Source organism: Pleurodeles waltl, chromosome 5 (genome assembly GCF_031143425.1).
Source record: "Pleurodeles waltl isolate 20211129_DDA chromosome 5, aPleWal1.hap1.20221129, whole genome shotgun sequence".
Lineage (NCBI taxonomy): Eukaryota > Metazoa > Chordata > Amphibia > Caudata > Salamandridae > Pleurodeles > Pleurodeles waltl.
The window spans coordinates 573,953,412-573,973,015 of NC_090444.1; the positions used below are offsets into that span (position 1 = coordinate 573,953,412).

At 40.1% G+C, this 19,604-nt stretch overlaps 1 protein-coding gene across 4 annotated transcripts in view; it reads left to right on the top strand.

Moving 5' to 3' along the window:
• LOC138295834 (uncharacterized) overlaps positions 1-19,604 on the top strand; it is a 1,330,477-nt gene that overhangs the window by 1,188,771 nt on the left and 122,102 nt on the right. For all 4 annotated transcript variants that reach the window (XM_069234393.1, XM_069234396.1, XM_069234394.1 and 1 more), the window contains 3 exons: positions 4,065-4,142; positions 9,659-9,736; positions 15,308-15,385. In XM_069234393.1, the coding sequence (XP_069090494.1) occupies positions 4,065-4,142; positions 9,659-9,736; positions 15,308-15,385 (234 nt within the window). The remainder of the gene's footprint in view (positions 1-4,064; positions 4,143-9,658; positions 9,737-15,307; positions 15,386-19,604) is intronic.

Sequence of the window (19,604 nt, forward strand, 5' to 3'; positions counted from 1 at the left end):
CATACTGCAGGGGCTCTCAGTGTTGACTAGAGTACTGCTCATAATTTGGCACCAGGCCCCGAAAACCAATAAGTGGTATACGACGCCCACTGGTGAAACCCTTCTTTAGCAGGGTGCCTTGCTCTCACAGGACTTAGGAATTTTAAACCCTGGGATGTAAAAGGAATATCAAAGTTAGAGGTTGTCTGAGTTGCTGAAGCGCCGGTGGAAGTCTTCTTCTCACCTTGGGTTCAGAAACCTCACGCTCTCAGGTGAGACACCATCACAAATTCTCACCCCCTAAGGTCGACTGATTATTTCGACTTGGTGACAGAGGTAGTAGACAGAAACATACAATCCCAAATCATTCACCTGAAACCATAAACAATAATAAACACAATAACAAATTGAACACTAAAAGAAACCAAATAAAGTTTTAAAACTTTATTACAATCCCAAGATCAATGTCATATAAATGGTGCGCAAAACAAAGTTAAAAACATACATGAAAACTATGGGCTGACCAAATCATCTGAAAATATTTACCCTACTAAACGTCAATGCTGTTAGACAGTCAAAAAATAATTATGTAAATTGACAAAGACCCAATATGGACATTATTACCAGATTTCAAAGCAGATGACGGTGACATCAGTAATCATCAAAATACAGTTTGAACAAATGATTTCAGAGCTTGGCCTTTCCTAACACTAACCAGGATTGGGACTAGGATGTGTGGGATCGGGCTAACACATGCAGGCACAAGAAAAGATAAAAGAAGACAAAAATAATTTGGAAAACATCTACTTAAGGTAAATAACTATACAAATATGCTGCTGTAAGTAACTAAGCTAAAAAAAGAAAGAAGAAACCACATTTAGTCATACCTCTCCACATGGGACAGCATACAGCGTTGATTCGTCGAACAGAGCGGTCACCTTCTTCCAGCGTCAGTTGACAGCAGCATCAGGATGGTGCAGAACAAGAGCTGCACATAGGACAAATCAGCAGTTCAGACTTAGTTGGGCACATTAGTACTGAAACTGCATTGGGCAATTAAGACTATGATGAGAAAACTCATCAGGATACTTAGAGTAGGATTATGAGAGGGCAGACTTAAGGCAGGGTTCTGGACAGCTTCAAGACAAGAGTGAACTGACATCAAGAAGGTTCAGAGAGGAACTGCTCACCATTCCAAAGTTCTTCACTAATTAAAATAACCAACATCCACTTGATAGGTCTTTCCAAAAAGCACACTCTGGGTGTTGATTTCAGTATCCAATCATTGTAGATGGCACCACCAAGTCTGCAACTTTGTGACATTTTCTCAGCAAATCTTCAATGTTCCCCACTATGATTTCATATGGCTCCCTCTAAAATATTATATTTTCTAATAATTTGAAACTTACAGTTCTTTTCACTGTGGCACACAAAAAACTAAGCTAATATTCTTTCACATGAGCTTCATGAATCGTCATTTGCAATCCAGCAGTTAGAATAAATATTGTTACCTTAGCTAAACTTGAAACATGCTCTTCTCCTGGAATACAATAGGACATTCAACATTATATTTGCAGCCTAGAGAATGAATTCAGGTCAGAGGGGATAAAATAAACAAGTAAAATTTTCCATAACTGCGTGCAAAATGAATCTTAAGGCCTGGTCAAGTTAAGGATCCGAAATGCACAGTAATACATTTAAAACAATAATATTGCGCTCCCATGAATTCAAATCAAATCCGCAAGCAAATTATTTATTTAAAAACATTATTCATGTTATATCAAAGCAATATTTTTAAACGTGTACTTATTTTTCATGTTATGAAAGCCATTTAATACAATATAAGTATGTTTAATTCATACTCAGTTAATACTCATCATACATTTTATTGCTACTGTTTTCACTTGAAAATACTACTTTTTAGGTTCATGTTTACAAATAATTCACTCAAATATAAATGCATAATGTTTTCATGTTAAACTTGATGTCAGAATACGATTCGTAGTCCCGAATGTCCACCACAAATTTAAACTGTGCATCTATTCATTTCTACGTTATTTTCTGTTAGGCCTTTAAAACTGCAGATTTATTAGCTGCCATTTGCTGCTTCTATTAATAAAACCTGATCTCTCTCAGAGTCAGTGGCCACATTAAATCCTCTGTGCAGCTTGTGCATGTAGACTCCCTACATAACTCACTAGTCTATAATTATTGCAGCTTCATCATGCTCTCCTAAAGCACAAAAGTCAGTTTACAGCTGCCCCAGGGTATAAACCACTCAAGCCTAAATTAACTGCGGAACAGCTTGCCAGGAAGGGCATATCGATAAAGTATAGTTTGCACTTCGTCATTACCTTAGACCAGTTGAAATATCAGGGAACCAGATGGCAGAAAGATCTGGATAATCTTGAAATCATAGGATAGATTGAAGCCAAAATGGCTTTGAAATGCTTGGTGATCACCACATGACTTAGACCAGTACATTTTAAGTAATTTCACAGAACATAATCCGAACATGTAAAATTTTGGCAAATGGTGAGGAAACAAAACCAACCTCCCAAGCTGCCTAACTAGTGGGGAAATGAATGATACAGGAATACCTGATAGCGAATATTCAATGGCAGGGGGATCTCAAGGCCCAGCATGCAAGCACGCTTTCCTCAAGAACGGAATGACCGACAGTGGATGGATGCAGGAGCTCCTCCATTCATAGTATAACTTAGGGGTATGGATCACTGTGATGCTGCTGAAGAAGGGGTGTATCAGGCAGGAGGATGTGAAAACAAATAGCATAAAATATGCGGTCAATTCTACAGTCTTTTCCAAAATGTAAAGCAGATTTATGACAGTTTTCACTGTGATCAAATTGTATTCTGCTTCCTAATAATGTGAACTGAAAGGGTTGGTGAGGAGACGAAGAAACTGATTTGTTGTTTGTTCAGAAGCTGAAAACAATGAAAATTATAAAAATTGTTTTAAAAACTTGTGTTTGCTTACAACAATAGATTGGATTTCATATCTCTTCCTGTCTAATATACATTGGATTGTTGAAACATATAATCTCATAGGTTCCTTCTCTAAAGAAATATCATTGACATTTGGTGATGCAGTTTTGCTGAAAACATGACCCTTCTGTATTTTGGATGGTACTGAAAACTTATTGGACAAGAAAACTATGGTCCTGGAGCTCATTTTGTCCTTTAAAATGAATACTGCTGTAGTAAAATTTCAAAAAGATTTTTGATCTTTTTATAACTGTTAAAGGCGGTGGCTTGATAAAAAACATATGAAGCGGAAACCACTCAGCGTATATTTTTATTGATCCAGGGAATGTTCGCTCCTCTGAATTTTCCTCTATTGCCACTCCTTTTCGCCTACACCACTACATTGTACCACAGAATACTGTTGTATCATCGTTTCACAAGGTATGCTTTCGGCTTTCGAATCTTTCTTCACAAACAATCTGACCTTATAGGCACACACTCTTGCACTTCTGGATGAATCTTGAATAGACTGCTTTTCTGTCAGATGTCCATGGTGTTGCTTGGTTTCTATTAAGATCACATGGAACGTATAGCACTTGACGTAGAATTGTGCACTCACTAGTTTCCAATATGATCAGTCCTGGATGTTATCCTTTAAACTTCCCTTGTTTCCTCCACAAAACCTTGGATAGTATATCTGTCCCACCCCCTAAAGAATAGATTTTCAGGAAAAAGCTTCCCAATTATAAGTTATGCAAACACCTACCTGAATGAAACTCAAGAGAGAGGAACACAGAAGTTGCATGCCGTGGCTTTGATGCATCAGGAAACGGATGTGGAAGCTCACATTATAAGTGTAAATCCAGCCATCTAGATGCAAAATAGTTTTGAAGTGTTTAATTCTTAGTATTTCTATGTTGGGTATAATGAGGAATCCACAAACCCACTACAAGTAAATGAAAACCAATTGCCAAGCAGTGAACAATTATTAGCCCGAAACAATAACTGAACATATGGTTAGCAGTGCCTCTTATGAGTACAAGTAATAATACAGGACATTTGAATGCACTTTATTACATGACATCTTTACTTTTTGTGCAGAGACTTCAAATTTGGCGCTGCTGTTGGTGAGAAAAAACAGATGGAAGGACGAGGTGCACAATTAATGATGGGTGCAGGGTATGTATATCATGATTTAATGCTAAACAGTCTGTTCACAGGGAAATACATTTGCCAACTCTATAACAGATATTTTACAATAACCTCTGCTGGGTCTGTTGTGACTGCGTTACAATTGTTTCATTTCCCCCAATATCAGACGTAACTCAAGCAATAACTTTTACTTTCAAAAGCCAGAACAAAGATCCATTCAATAACAAACATTGAGTGAAGTGTACCTTGAATGCCTAAAATAGCAGCCTTAACTTGGTGAGGCTCCATCTAAGCCCTGAAAAATCTGCATCATCATGTTGATCCCGAACTCATTGGCACACAGCTTGCTCGGATCTCGGGTCCGAGTGGCAGAGAGTGTGATGAACCTCCGCTGTGGCTGCACATGCCTCTCCTGAGACACGGACTTAGTGCCACTCCTGTGGCTGGGCCAAGAGGTGTGGCTGGGACTGGAGGTGTGATAGGGCCCGGGGACAGGGGAGTTGCCACATTGGCATCTGGGGAGGAGTGGGCTGGGAGTGAGTCCAATGGTACTGTCAACTCATAACAGGAGAACTCAACTGGAAGCCAATCAGAACCGCTCACATCCTGCGTCTTGACATAGGGTGCTGTCTGGCCTGAATAAGCAGGAGCTGGCTAAGGAGTCAAAGGATGGAAGATGATTACTGTGCCTTTGCCCACTGTGGCACATCTCTATGCCCCCATGTACCTTCAGGCTGTGTGAAGGGGCCACTGGCAATGCACGCAAGCATCAGGCAATGAGGTGCAAGGCCTGGTATACGAGCATGCCCTCCTCAACAACAGGCAGTCGGGTACACAGGCTATTGACCCAGGTCCTGTCTGGCATTTGATAGTTGCTGCTTCCTGGATGTGGAAAGAAATCCATGGCCCTAGCCCCCGTCATCAAGTCGGACATTATGGGATCTGTGTTGTGGCCAATGTGGTGTCTCCTGTGGAGTGTGGTCCATTTTCAATCTGCACAGAAATAGAGTGAGTCCAGCCTCTTCTCCAATCTTACGGCTGGTGGCATAGCGTGGCGGCAGGAGAGACTGTTGTTTCAGTCTGTACCTGAATGCAGAGCCTGCATTTCCGTGAACTCCACATGGTGCAGGGAGGTAAATATAGTCCCCTCCTTAACATTCAGAGGAACCTGGAGACATGGGAGACAATTACTCATATTTATCATGGGCAAAGATGCGTTGTTCAAAATGATCACACTCTCTTGATTCCCATACATGCACCAAACTTACCATTTACTTTCCCGGCAGGGTATTAACCTAAAGTTTGTTTTTTATGTGTATTCAGATGTTTTATGATGGTGGGTTCAATGTTCCTGATATCCATGTTTACTCTTGGTCAGACTAGTTCATTATTATTAACGACTGGATTTAGTGGATGGAAATGACGTAGCCTTTAGACTGGAGGTTGATCTCCTTTTGCACTTAATTTGGAGGCTTGTGCAGTGGCTTCATACTGCAGGGGCTCTCAGTGTTGACTAGAGTACTGCTCATAATTTGGCACCAGGCCCCGAAAACCAATAAGTGGTATACGACGCCCACTGGTGAAACCCTTCTTTAGCAGGGTGCCTTGCTCTCACAGGACTTAGGAATTTTAAACCCTGGGATGTAAAAGGAATATCAAAGTTAGAGGTTGTCTGAGTTGCTGAAGCGCCAGTGGAAGTCTTCTTCTCACCTTGGGTTCAGAAACCTCACGCTCTCAGGTGAGACACCATCACAAATTCTCACCCCCTAAGGTCGACTGATTATTTCGACTTGGTGACAGAGGTAGTAGACAGAAACATACAATCCCAAATCATTCACATGAAACCATGAACAATAATAAACACAATAACAAATTGAACACTAAAAAAAAACAAATAAAGTTTTAAAACTTTATTACAATCCCAAGATCAATGTCATATAAATGGTGCACAAAACAAAGTTAAAAACATACATGAAAACTATAGGCTGACCAAATCGTCTGAAAATATTTACCCTACTAAACATCAATGCTGTTAGACAGTCAAAAAATAATTATGTAAATTGACAAAGACCCAATATGGACATTATTACCAGATTTCAAAGCAGATGACGGTGACATCAGTAATCATCAAAATACAGTTTGAACAAATGATTTCAGAGCTTGGCCTTTCCTAACACTAACCAGGATTGGGACTAGGATGTGTGGGATCGGGCTAACACATGCAGGCACAAGAAAAGATAAAAGAAGACAAAAATAATTTGGAAAACATCTACTTAAGGTAAATAACTATACAAATATGCTGCTGTAAGTAACTAAGCTAAAAAAAGAAAGAAGAAACCACATTTAGTCATACCTCTCCACATGGGACAGCATACAGCGTTGATTCGTCGAACAGAGCGGTCACCTTTTTCCAGCGTCAGTTGACAGCAGCATCAGGATGGTGCAGAACAAGAGCTGCACATAGGACAAATCAGCAGTTCAGACTTAGTTGGGCACATTAGTACTGAAACTGCATTGGGCAATTAAGACTATGATGAGAAAACTCATCAGGATACTTAGAGTAGGATTATGAGAGGGCAGACTTAAGGCAGGGTTCTGGACAGCTTCAAGACAAGAGTGAACTGACATCAAGAAGGTTCAGAGAGGAACTGCTCACCATTCCAAAGTTCTTCACTAATTAAAATAACCAACATCCACTTGATAGGTCTTTCCAAAAAGCACACTCTGGGTGTTGATTTCAGTATCCAATCATTGTAGATGGCACCACCAAGTCTGCAACTTTGTGACATTTTCTCAGCAAATCTTCAATGTTCCCCACTATGATTTCATCTGGCTCCCTCTAAAATATTATATTTTCTAATAATTTGAAACTTACAGTTCTTTTCACTGTGGCACACAAAAAACTAAGCTAATATTCTTTCACATGAGCTTCATGAATCGTCATTTGCAATCCAGCAGTTAGAATAAATATTGTTACCTTAGCTAAACTTGAAACATGCTCTTCTCCTGGAATACAATAGGACATTCAACATTATATTTGCAGCCTAGAGAATGAATTCAGGTAAGAGGGGATAAAATAAACAAGTAAAATTTTCCATAACTGCGTGCAAAATGAATCTTAAGGCCTGGTCAAGTTACGGATCCGAAATGCACAGTAATACATTTAAAACAATAATATTGCGCTCCCATGAATTCAAATCAAATCCGCAAGCAAATTATTTATTTAAAAACATTATTCATGTTATATCAAAGCAATATTTTTAAACGTGTACTTATTTTTCATGTTATGAAAGCCATTTAATACAATATAAGTATGTTTAATTCATACTCAGTTAATACTCATCATACATTTTATTGCTACTGTTTTCACTTGAAAATACTACTTTTTAGGTTCATGTTTACAAATAATTCACTCAAATATAAATGCATAATGTTTTCATGTTAAACTTGATGTCAGAATACGATTCGTAGTCCCGAATGTCCACCACAAATTTAAACTGTGCATCTATTCATTTCTACGTTATTTTCTGTTAGGCCTTTAAAACTGCAGATTTATTAGCTGCCATTTGCTGCTTCTATTAATAAAACCTGATCTCTCTCAGAGTCAGTGGCCACATTAAATCCTCTGTGCAGCTTGTGCATGTAGACTCCCTACATAACTCACTAGTCTATAATTATTGCAGCTTCATCATGCTCTCCTAAAGCACAAAAGTCAGTTTACAGCTGCCCCAGGGTATAAACCACTCAAGCCTAAATTAACTGCGGAACAGCTTGCCAGGAAGGGCATATCGATAAAGTATAGTTTGCACTTCGTCATTACCTTAGACCAGTTGAAATATCAGGGAACCAGATGGCAGAAAGATCTGGATAATCTTGAAATCATAGGATAGATTGAAGCCAAAATGGCTTTGAAATGCTTGGTGATCACCACATGACTTAGACCAGTACATTTTAAGTAATTTCACAGAACATAATCCGAACATGTAAAATTTTGGCAAATGGTGAGGAAACAAAACCAACCTCCCAAGCTGCCTAACTAGTGGGGAAATGAATGATACAGGAATACCTGATAGCGAATATTCAATGGCAGGGGGATCTCAAGGCCCAGCATGCAAGCACGCTTTCCTCAAGAACGGAATGACCGACAGTGGATGGATGCAGGAGCTCCTCCATTCATAGTATAACTTAGGGGTATGGATCACTGTGATGCTGCTGAAGAAGGGGTGTATCAGGCAGGAGGATGTGAAAACAAATAGCATAAAATATGCGGTCAATTCTACAGTCTTTTCCAAAATGTAAAGCAGATTTATGACAGTTTTCACTGTGATCAAATTGTATTCTGCTTCCTAATAATGTGAACTGAAAGGGTGGGTGAGGAGACGAAGAAACTGATTTGTTGTTTGTTCAGAAGCTGAAAACAATGAAAATTATAAAAATTGTTTTAAAAACTTGTGTTTGCTTACAACAATAGATTGGATTTCATATCTCTTCCTGTCTAATATACATTGGATTGTTGAAACATATAATCTCATAGGTTCCTTCTCTAAAGAAATATCATTGACATTTGGTGATGCAGTTTTGCTGAAAACATGACCCTTCTGTATTTTGGATGGTACTGAAAACTTATTGGACAAGAAAACTATGGTCCTGGAGCTCATTTTGTCCTTTAAAATGAATACTACTGTAGTAAAATTTCAAAAAGATTTTTGATCTTTTTATAACTGTTAAAGGTGGTGGCTTGATAAAAAACATATGAAGCGGAAACCACTCAGCGTATATTTTTATTGATCCAGGGAATGTTCGCTCCTCTGAATTTTCCTCTATTGCCACTCCTTTTCGCCTACACCACTACATTGTACCACAGAATACTGTTGTATCATCGTTTCACAAGGTATGCTTTCGGCTTTCGAATCTTTCTTCACAAACAATCTGACCTTATAGGCACACACTCTTGCACTTCTGGATGAATCTTGAATAGACTGCTTTTCTGTCAGATGTCCATGGTGTTGCTTGGTTTCTATTAAGATCACATGGAACGTATAGCACTTGACGTAGAATTGTGCACTCACTAGTTTCCAATATGATCAGTCCTGGATGTTATCCTTTAAACTTCCCTTGTTTCCTCCACAAAACCTTGGATAGTATATCTGTCCCACCCCCTAAAGAATAGATTTTCAGGAAAAAGCTTCCCAATTATAAGTTATGCAAACACCTACCTGAATGAAACTCGAGAGAGAGGAACACAGAAGTTGCATGCCGTGGCTTTGATGCATCAGGAAACGGATGTGGAAGCTCACATTATAAGTGTAAATCCAGCCATCTAGATGCAAAATTGTTTTGAAGTGTTTAATTCTTAGTGTTGGGTATAATGAGGAATCCACAAACCCACTACAAGTAAATGAAAACCAATTGCCAAGCAGTGAACAATTATTAGCCCGAAACAATAACTGAACATATGGTTAGCAGTGCCTCTTATGAGTACAAGTAATAATACAGGACATTTGAATGCACTTTATTACATGACATCTTTACTTTTTGTGCAGAGACTTCAAATTTGGCGCTGCTGTTGGTGAGAAAAAACAGATGGAAGGACGAGGTGCACAATTAATGATGGGTGCAGGGTATGTATATCATGATTTAATGCTAAACAGTCTGTTCACAGGGAAATACATTTGCCAACTCTATAACAGATATTTTACAATAACCTCTGCTGGGTCTGTTGTGACTGCGTTACAATTGTTTCATTTCCCCCAATATCAGACGTAACTCAAGCAATAACTTTTACTTTCAAAAGCCAGAACAAAGATCCATTCAATAACAAACATTGAGTGAAGTGTACCTTGAATGCCTAAAATAGCAGCCTTAACTTGGTGAGGCTCCATCTAAGCCCTGAAAAATCTGCATCATCATGTTGATCCCGAACTCATTGGCACACAGCTTGCTCGGATCTCGGGTCCGAGTGGCAGAGAGTGTGATGAACCTCCGCTGTGGCTGCACATGCCTCTCCTGAGACACGGACTTAGTGCCACTCCTGTGGCTGGGCCAAGAGGTGTGGCTGGGACTGGAGGTGTGATAGGGCCCGGGGACAGGGGAGTTGCCACATTGGCATCTGGGGAGGAGTGGGCTGGGAGTGAGTCCAATGGTACTGTCAACTCATAACAGGAGAACTCAACTGGAAGCCAATCAGAACCGCTCACATCCTGCGTCTTGACATAGGGCGCTGTCTGGCCTGAATAAGCAGGAGCTGGCTAAGGAGTCAAAGGATGGAAGATGATTACTGTGCCTTTGCCCACTGTGGCACATCTCTATGCCCCCATGTACCTTCAGGCTGTGTGAAGGGGCCACTGGCAATGCACACAAGCATCAGGCAATGAGGTGCAAGGCCTGGTATACGAGCATGCCCTCCTCAACAACAGGCAGTCGGGTACACAGGCTATTGACCCAGGTCCTGTCTGGCATTTGATAGTTGCTGCTTCCTGGATGTGGAAAGAAATCCATGGCCCTAGCCCCCGTCATCAAGTCGGACATTATGGGATCTGTGTTGTGGCCAATGTGGTGTCTCCTGTGGAGTGTGGTCCATTTTCAATCTGCACAGAAATAGAGTGAGTCCAGCCTCTTCTCCAATCTTACGGCTGGTGGCATAGCGTGGCGGCAGGAGAGACTGTTGTTTCAGTCTGTACCTGAATGCAGAGCCTGCATTTCCATGAACTCCACATGGTGCAGGGAGGTAAATATAGACCCCTCCTTAAAATTCAGAGGAACCTGGAGACATGGGAGACAATTACCCATATTTATCATGGGCAAAGATGCGTTGTTCAAAATGATCACACTCTCTTAATTCCCATACATGCACCAAACTTACCTTTTACTTTCCCTCCTAACTTTTTCACTAATATACAGTCACTCTTGGGGAAGTTCCTATGGGCAGGGTATTAACCCAAAGTTTGTTATTTAAGTGTATACAGATGTTGTATGATGGTGGGTTCAATGTTCCTGATATCCAGCTTTACTCTCGGTCAGGCTAGTTCATTATTATTAACGACTGGATTTAGTGGATGGAAATGACGTAGCCTTTAGACTGGAGGTTGATCTCCTTTTACACTTTAATTTGGAGGCTTGTGCAGTGGCTTCATACTGCAGGGGCTCTCAGTGTTGACTAGAGTACTGCTCATAATTTGGCACCAGGCCCCGAAAACCAATAAGTGGTATACGACACCCACTGGTGAAACCCTTCTTTAGCAGGGTGCCTTGCTCTCACAGGACTTAGGAATTTTAAACCCTGGGATGTAAAAGGAATATCAAAGTTAGAGGTTGTCTGAGTTGCTGAAGCGCCGGTGGAAGTCTTCTTCTCACCTTGGGTTCAGAAACCTCAAGCTATCAGGTGACACACCATCACAAATTCTCACCCTCTAAGGTCGACTGAATATTTGGACTTGGTGACAGAGGTAGTAGACAGAAACATACAATCCCAAATCATTGACATGAAACCATAAACAATAATAAACACAATAACAAATTGAACACTAAAAGAAACCAAATAAAGTTTTAAAACTTTATTACAATCCCAAGATCAATGTCATATAAATGGTGTGCAAAACAAAGTTAAAAACATACATGAAAACTATAGGCTGACCAAATAGTCTGAAATATTTACCCTACTAAACATCAATACTGTTAGACAGTCAAAAAATAATTATGTAAATTAACAAAGACCCAATATGAACATTATTAGCAGATTTCAAAGCAGATGATGGTGACATAATTGATCATCAAAATAAAGTTTGAACAAATGATTTCAGAGCTGGGCCATTCCTAACACTAACCAGGATTGGGACTAGGATGTGTGGGATCGGGCTAACACATGCGGGCACAAGCAAAGATAAAAGAAGACAAAAATAATTTGGAAAACATCTACTTAAGGTAAATAACTATAAAAATATGCTGCTGTAAGTAACTAAGCTAAAAAAAAGAAACAAGAAACCACATTTAGTTATACCTCTCCACATGGGACAGCATACAGCGTTGATTCGTCGAACAGAGCGGTCACCTTCTTCCAGCGTCAGTTGACAGCAGCATCAGGATGGTGCAGAACAAGAGCTGCACATAGGACAAATCAGCAGTTCAGACTTAGTTGGGCACATTAGTACTGAAACTGCATTGGGCAATTAAGACTATGATGAGAAAACTCATCAGGATACTTAGAGTAGGATTATGAGAGGGCAGACTTAAGGCAGGGTTCTGGACAGCTTCAAGACAAGAGTGAACTGACATCAAGAAGGTTCAGAGAGGAACTGCTCACTATTCCAAAGTTCGTCACTAATTAAAATAACCAAAATTCATTTGATTGGTCTTTCCAAAAAGCACACTCTGGGTGTTGATTTCAGTATCCAATCATTGTAGATGGCACCACCAAGTTTGCAACTTTGTGACATTTTCTCAGCAGATCTCCAATGTTCCCCACTATGATTTCATATGGCTCCCTCTAAAATATTATATTTTCTAATAATTTGAAACTTATAGTTCTTTTCACTGTGGCACACAAAAAACTAATCTAATATTCTTTCACATAAGCTTAATGAATCGTCCTTTGCAATCCAGCAGTTAAAATAAATATTGTTACCTTAGCTAAACTTGAAACATGCTCTTCTCCTGGAATACAATAGGACATTCAACATTATATTTGCAGCCTAGAGAATGAATTCAGGTCAGAGGGGATAAAATAAACAAGTACAATTTTCCATAACTGTGTGCAAAATGAATCTTAAGGCCTGGTCAAGTTAAGGATCCTAAATGCACAGTAATACATTTAAAACAATAATATTGCGCACCCATGAATTCAAATCAAATCCGCAAGCAAATTATTTATTAAAAAACATTATTCATGTTATATCAAAGCAATATTTTTAAACGTGTACTTATTTTTCATGTTCTGAAAGCCATTTAAAACAATATAAGTATGTTTAATTCATACTCAGTTAATACTCATCATACATTTTATTGCTACTGTTTTCACTTGAAAATACTACTTTTTAGGTTCATGTTTACAAATAATTCACTCAAATATAAATGCATAATGTTTTCATGTTAAACTTGATGTCAGAATACGACTCGTAGTCCTGAATGTCCACCACAAATTTAAACTGTGCATCTATTCATTTCTACGTTATTTTCTGTTAGGTCTTTAAAAGTGCAGATTTATTAGCTGCCATTTGCTGCTTCTATTAATAAAACCTGATCTCTCTCAGAGTCAGTGGCCACATTAAATCCTCTGTGCAGCTTGGGCATGTAGACTCCCTACATAACTCACTAGTCTATAATTATTGCAGCTTCATCATGCTCTCCTAAAGCACAAAATTCAGTTTACAGCTGCCCCAGGGTATAAACCACTCAAGCCTAAATTAACTGCGGAACAGCTTACCAGGAAGGACATATCGATAATGTATAGTTTGCACTTCGTCATTACCTTAGACCAGTTGAAATATCAGGAAACTAGATGGCAGAAAGATCTGGATAATCTTGAAATCATAGGATAGATTGAAGCCAAAATGGCTTTGAAATACTTGGTGATCACCACCTGACTTAGACCAGTACAATTTAAGTAATTTCACAGAACATAATCCGAACATGTAACATTTTGGCACATGGTGAGGAAACAAAACCAACCTCCCAAGCTGCCTAACTAGTGGGAAATGAATGATACAGGAATACCTGATAGCGGATAATTAATGGCAGGGGGATCTCAAGACCCAGCATGCAAGCACGCTTTCCTCAAGAACGGAATGACCGACAGTGGATGGATACAGGAGCTCCTCCATTCATAGTATAACTGAGGCGTATTGATCACTGTGACGCTGCTGAAGAATGGGTGCATCAGGCAGGAGGATGTGAAAACAAATAGCATACAATATGGGGTCAATGCTACAGTCTTTTCCAAAATGTAAACCAGATTTATGATAGTTTTCACTGTGATCAAATTGTATTCTGCTTCTTAATAATGTGAACTGAAAGGGTGGGTGAGGAGACAAAGAAACTGATTTGTTGTTTGTTCAGAAGCTGAAAATAATGAAAATTATAAAAATTGTTTTAAAAATTAGTGTTTGCTTACAACAACAGATTGGATTTAATATCTCTTCTTGTCTACTATACATTGGATTGTTGAAACATATAATCTCATAGGTTCCTTCTCTAAAGAAATATCATTGACATTTGGTGATGCAGTTTTGCTGAAAACATGACCCTTCTGTATTTTGGATGGTACTGAAAACTTATTGGACAAGTAAACTATGGTCCAGGAGCTAATTTTGTCCTTCAAAATGAATACTACTATAGTAAAATTTCAAAAAGATTTTTTATCTTTTTATAACTGTTAAAGGTGGTAGCTTGATAGAAAACATATGAAGCGGAAACCACTCAGCGTATATTTTTATTGATCCAGGGAATGTTCGCTCCTCTGAATTTTCCCCTATTGCCACTTCTTTTTGCCTACACCACTACATTGTACCACAGAATACTGTTGTATCATCCTTCCACAAGGTATGGTTTCGGCTTTCGGATCTTTCTTCACAAACAATCTGACCTTATAGGCACACACTCTTGCACTTCTGGATGAATCTTGAATAGACTGCTTTTCTGTCAGATGTCCATGGTGTTGCTTGGTTTCTATTAAGATCACATGGAACTTATAGCACTTCACGTAGAATTGTGCACGCACTAGTTTCCAATATGATCAGTCCTGGATGTTATCCTTTAAACTTCCCTTGTTTCCTACACAGAACTTCGAATAATATATCTGTCCCACCCCCTAACAAATGGATTTTTGTGGAAAAGCTTCCTAATTATAAGGTATCCAAAAACCTACCCGAATGAAACTTGAGAGAGAGGAACTCAGAAGTTGCATGCAGTGGATTTGATGCATCAGGAAACGGAAGGGGAAGCTCACATTATAAGTGTAAATCCTGCCATCTAGATGCAAAATTGTTGTGAAATGTTTAATTCTTCGGTTTTCTATGTTGGTATAATGAGGAAAGCCACTAACCCACTACAAGTAAATGAAACCACTAGCCAAGCAGTGAACCATTATTAGCCTGAAACAATAATGGAACATATGGTTAGAAGTGCCTCTCATGAGTACAAGTAAAAATACAGGACATTTGAATACACTTTATTACATGACATATTTACTTTTTGTGCAGAGACTTCAAAATTGGTGCTGCTGTTGGTGAGGAAAAACACATGGAAGGAGTAGGTGCACAATTAACGATGGGTGCAGGGTATGTATATCATGATTTAATGATAATCAGTCTATTCACTGGGAAATACATTTGCCAACTTTATAACAGATATTTTCCAATAACCTCTTCTGGGTCTATTGTGACTGTGTGACAATTGCTTAAATTCCTCCAATATCAGAAGTTACTCAAGCAATAACTTTTACTTTCACAAAGCCAGAACAAAGATACATTCAATAACAAACATTGTATGAAGTGTAGCTTGAATGCCTAAAATGGCGGCCCCAACTTGGTGAGGCTCCATCTGAGCCCTGAAAAATCTGCATCCTCATGTTGATCCTGACCTCACTGACACGCAGCTTGCTCGGGTCTCGGGTCCGAGTGGCAGAGAGTGTGATGAACCTCCGCTGTGGCTGCACATGCCTCTCCTGAGACACAGACTTAGTGCCACTCCTGTGGCTGGACCAAGAGGTGAGGCTGGGACTGGAGGTGTGACAGGGCCCGGGGACAGGGGAGTTGCCATATTGGCATCTGGGGAGGAGTGGACTGGGAGTGAATTCAATGGTACTATCCACTGTTAACAGGAGAACTCAGTTGGAAGCCAATGACAACCGCTCTCATCCTGCATCTTGACATAAGCTGCTGCCTGGCCTGAATAAGCAGGAACTGGGTAAGGAGTCAAAGGATAGAAGATGATTGTAGTGCCTTGGCACATCTCTATGCCTCCGTGTACCTTCAGGCTGTGTTAAGGGGCCGCTCAGGAGGCACACAAGCATCAGGCAATGAGGTGCAAGGCATGGTATACGATCACGCCCTCCTCAACAACAGGCAGTCGAGTACACGGGTCCTGTCTGGCATTTGATAATTGCTGCTTCCTGGATGTGGAAAGAAATCCATGGCCCTAGCCCCCATCATCAAGTTGGACATTATGGGATCTATGTTGTGGTAAATGTGGTGTCTCTTGTTGAGTGTGGTCCATTTTCAATCGGCCAAAGAAATAGAGTGAATCCAGCCTCTTCTCCAATCTTACGGCTGGCGGCATAGCGTGGCAGCAGGAGAGACTGTTGTTTCAGTCTGTGCCTGAATGCAGAGCCTGCATTTCTGTGAACTCCACATGGTGCAGGGAGGTAAATATAGCCCCCTCCTTAACATTCAGAGGAACCTGGAGACAAGGGAGCCAATTACCCATATTTATCATGGACAAAGATGCGTTGTTCGAAATGATTACACTCTCTTGATTCCCATACATGCACAAAACTTACCATTTACTTTCCCTCCTACCTTTTTCACTAATATACAGTCACTCTTGGGGAAGTTCCTATGGGCAGGGTATTAACCCAAAGTTTGTTCTTAAGTGTATACAGCTGTTGTATGATGGTGGGTTCAATGTTCCTGATATCCATGTTTACTCTCGGTCAAGCTAGTTCATTATTATTAACGACTGGATTTAGTGGATGGAAATGACGTAGCCTTTAGACTGGAGGTTGAGCTCCTTCCACACTTTAATTTGGAGGCTTGTGCGGTGGCTTCATACTGCAGGGGCTCTCAGTATTGACTAGAGTACTGCTCATAATTTGGCACCAGGCCCCGAAAACCAATAGGTGGTATACAACTCCCACTGGTGGAACCCTTCATTAGCAGGGTGCCTTGCTCTCACAGGCCTTAAGAATTTTAAACCCTGGGATGTAAAACGAACATCAAAGTTAGAGGTTGTCTGAGTTGCTGAAGCGCCGGTGGAAGTCTTCTTCCCACCTTGGGTTCAGAAACCTCAAGCTCTCAGGTGAGACACCATCACAAATTCTCACCCTCTAAGGTCGACTGAATATTTGGACTTGGTGACAGAGGTAGTAGACAGAAACATACAATCCCAAATCATTAACATGAAACCATAAACAATAATAAACACAATAACAAATTGAACACTAAAAGAAACCAAATAAAGTTTTAAAACTTTATTACAATCCCAAGATCAACGTCATATAAATGGTGCGCAAAACAAAGTTAAAAACATACATGAAAACTATAGGCTGACCAAATCGTCAGAAAATATTTACCCTACTAACCATCAATACTGTTAGACAGTCAAAAAAGAATTATGTAAATTAACAACGACTCAATATCAACATTATTACCAGATTTCAAAGCAGATGATGGTGACATCAGTAATCATCAAAATACAGTTTCAATAAATGATTTCAGAGCTGGGCCATTCCTAACACTAACCAGGATTGGGACTAGGATGTGTAGGATCGGGCTAACACATGCGGGCACGAGCAAAGATAAAAGAAGACAAAAATAATTTGGAAAACATCTACCTAAGGTAAATAACTATAAAAATATACTGCTGTAAGTAACTAAGCTAAAAAAAAAAGAAACAAGAAACCACATTTAGTTATACCTCTCCACATGGGCCAGCATACAGGGTTGATTTGTCGAACAGAGCAGTAACCTTCTTCCAGCGTCAGTTGACAGGAGCATCAGGATGATGCAGAACAAGAGCTGCACATAGGACAAATCACCAGTTCAGACTTAGGGCCATATTTATACTTTTTGACGCACAACTGCGCCAACGCAGTTGTGCGTCAAAAATTTTAACGCCATTCCAAAGCGCCATGCAGGCGCCTTATTTATTGAATGACGTTAGCCGGTGCAGCTGACTGGTGTGCGTAAAAAAAAAATGACTCACACCAGGCAGCACCAGCGTAGGGGAAAATGGAGCTTGGGCGTCAAAAAATGGGGCAAGTCAGGTCTGAGGCAAAACTTTGGCCGCAACCCGATTCGCGCCATTTTTTTTTACGCCCAACCCCCATTGAAATGACTCCTGTCTTAGCAAAGACAGGAGTCATGCCCCCTTGCCCAATGGCCATGCCCAGGGGACTTATGTCCCCTGGGCATGGTCATTGGGCATAGTAGCATGTAGGGGGGCACAAATCAGGCCCCCCATGCCACAAAAAAATAACGAAAAAAATACTTACCTGAACTTACCTTAAGTTCCCTGGGATGGGTCCCTCCATCCTTGGGCGTCCTCCTGGGGTGGGCGAGGGTGGCAGGGGGTGTCCCTGGGGGCATGGGAGGGCACCTCTGGGCTCCTTCCGAGCCCACAGGTCCCTTAACGCCTGCCCTGACCAGGCGTTAAAAAATTACACAAAAGCGGCTGGACGTCATTTTTTAAGGCCCGCCCACTCCCGTGCGTCATTTTTGCACGGGAGTTTAAATAAGGCGCACATGCCTTAGAGTAATTTTTTAGAAGGGAACGCCTACCTTGCATATAATTAACGCAAGGTAGGTGTCCACGCAAAAAAATGACGCAAACTCCAAGATCTTTGGCGCTAGACGGGTCTAACGCCAAAGTATAAATATGAAGTTAGCTTTGCGTCGGATTTGCGTAAAAAAAAACGACGCAAATCCGGCGCAAACAGAGTATAAATATGCCCCTTAGTTGGGCACATTAGTACTGAAATTGCATTGGCCAGTTAAGTCTATGATGAGAAAACTCATCAGGATACTTAGAGTAGGATTATGAGAGGGCAGACTTAAGACAGGGTTTTGGACAGCTTCAGGACAAGAGTGAACTTACATCAAGAAGGTTCAGAGAGGAACTACTCACCATTCCAAAGTTCTTCACTAATTAAAATAACCAAAATCCATTTGATTGGTCTTTCCAAAAAGCACACTCTAGGTGTTGATTTCAATAACCAATCATTGTAGATGGCACCACCAAGTTTGCAACTTTGTTACATTTTGTCAGCAAATCTCCAATGTTCCCCACTATGATTTCATATGGCTCCCTCTAAAATATTACATTTTCTAATAATTTGAAACTTACAGTTCTTTTCACTGTGGCACACAATAAACTAAGCTAATATTCTTTCACATAAGCTTCATGAATCTTCCTGTGCAATCCAGAAGTTAGAATAAATATTGTTACCTTAGCTAAACTTGAAACATGCTCTTCTCCTGGAATACAATAGGACATTCAACATTATATTTGCAGCCTAGAGAATGAATTCAGGTCAGAGGGGATAAAATAAACAAGTACAATTTTCCATAACTGCATGCAAAAATGTGAACTGAAAGGGTGAGTGAGGAGACAAAGAAATTGATTTGTTGTTTGTTGAGAAGCTGAAAACAATAAAAATTGTTTTAAAAATGTGTGTTTTGCTTACAACAAGGGACTGGTTTTCATGTCTCTTCTTGTCTACTATACATTGGATTGTTGAAACATGTAGGCCCTCATTACAACCGTGGCGGTCGGTGTTAA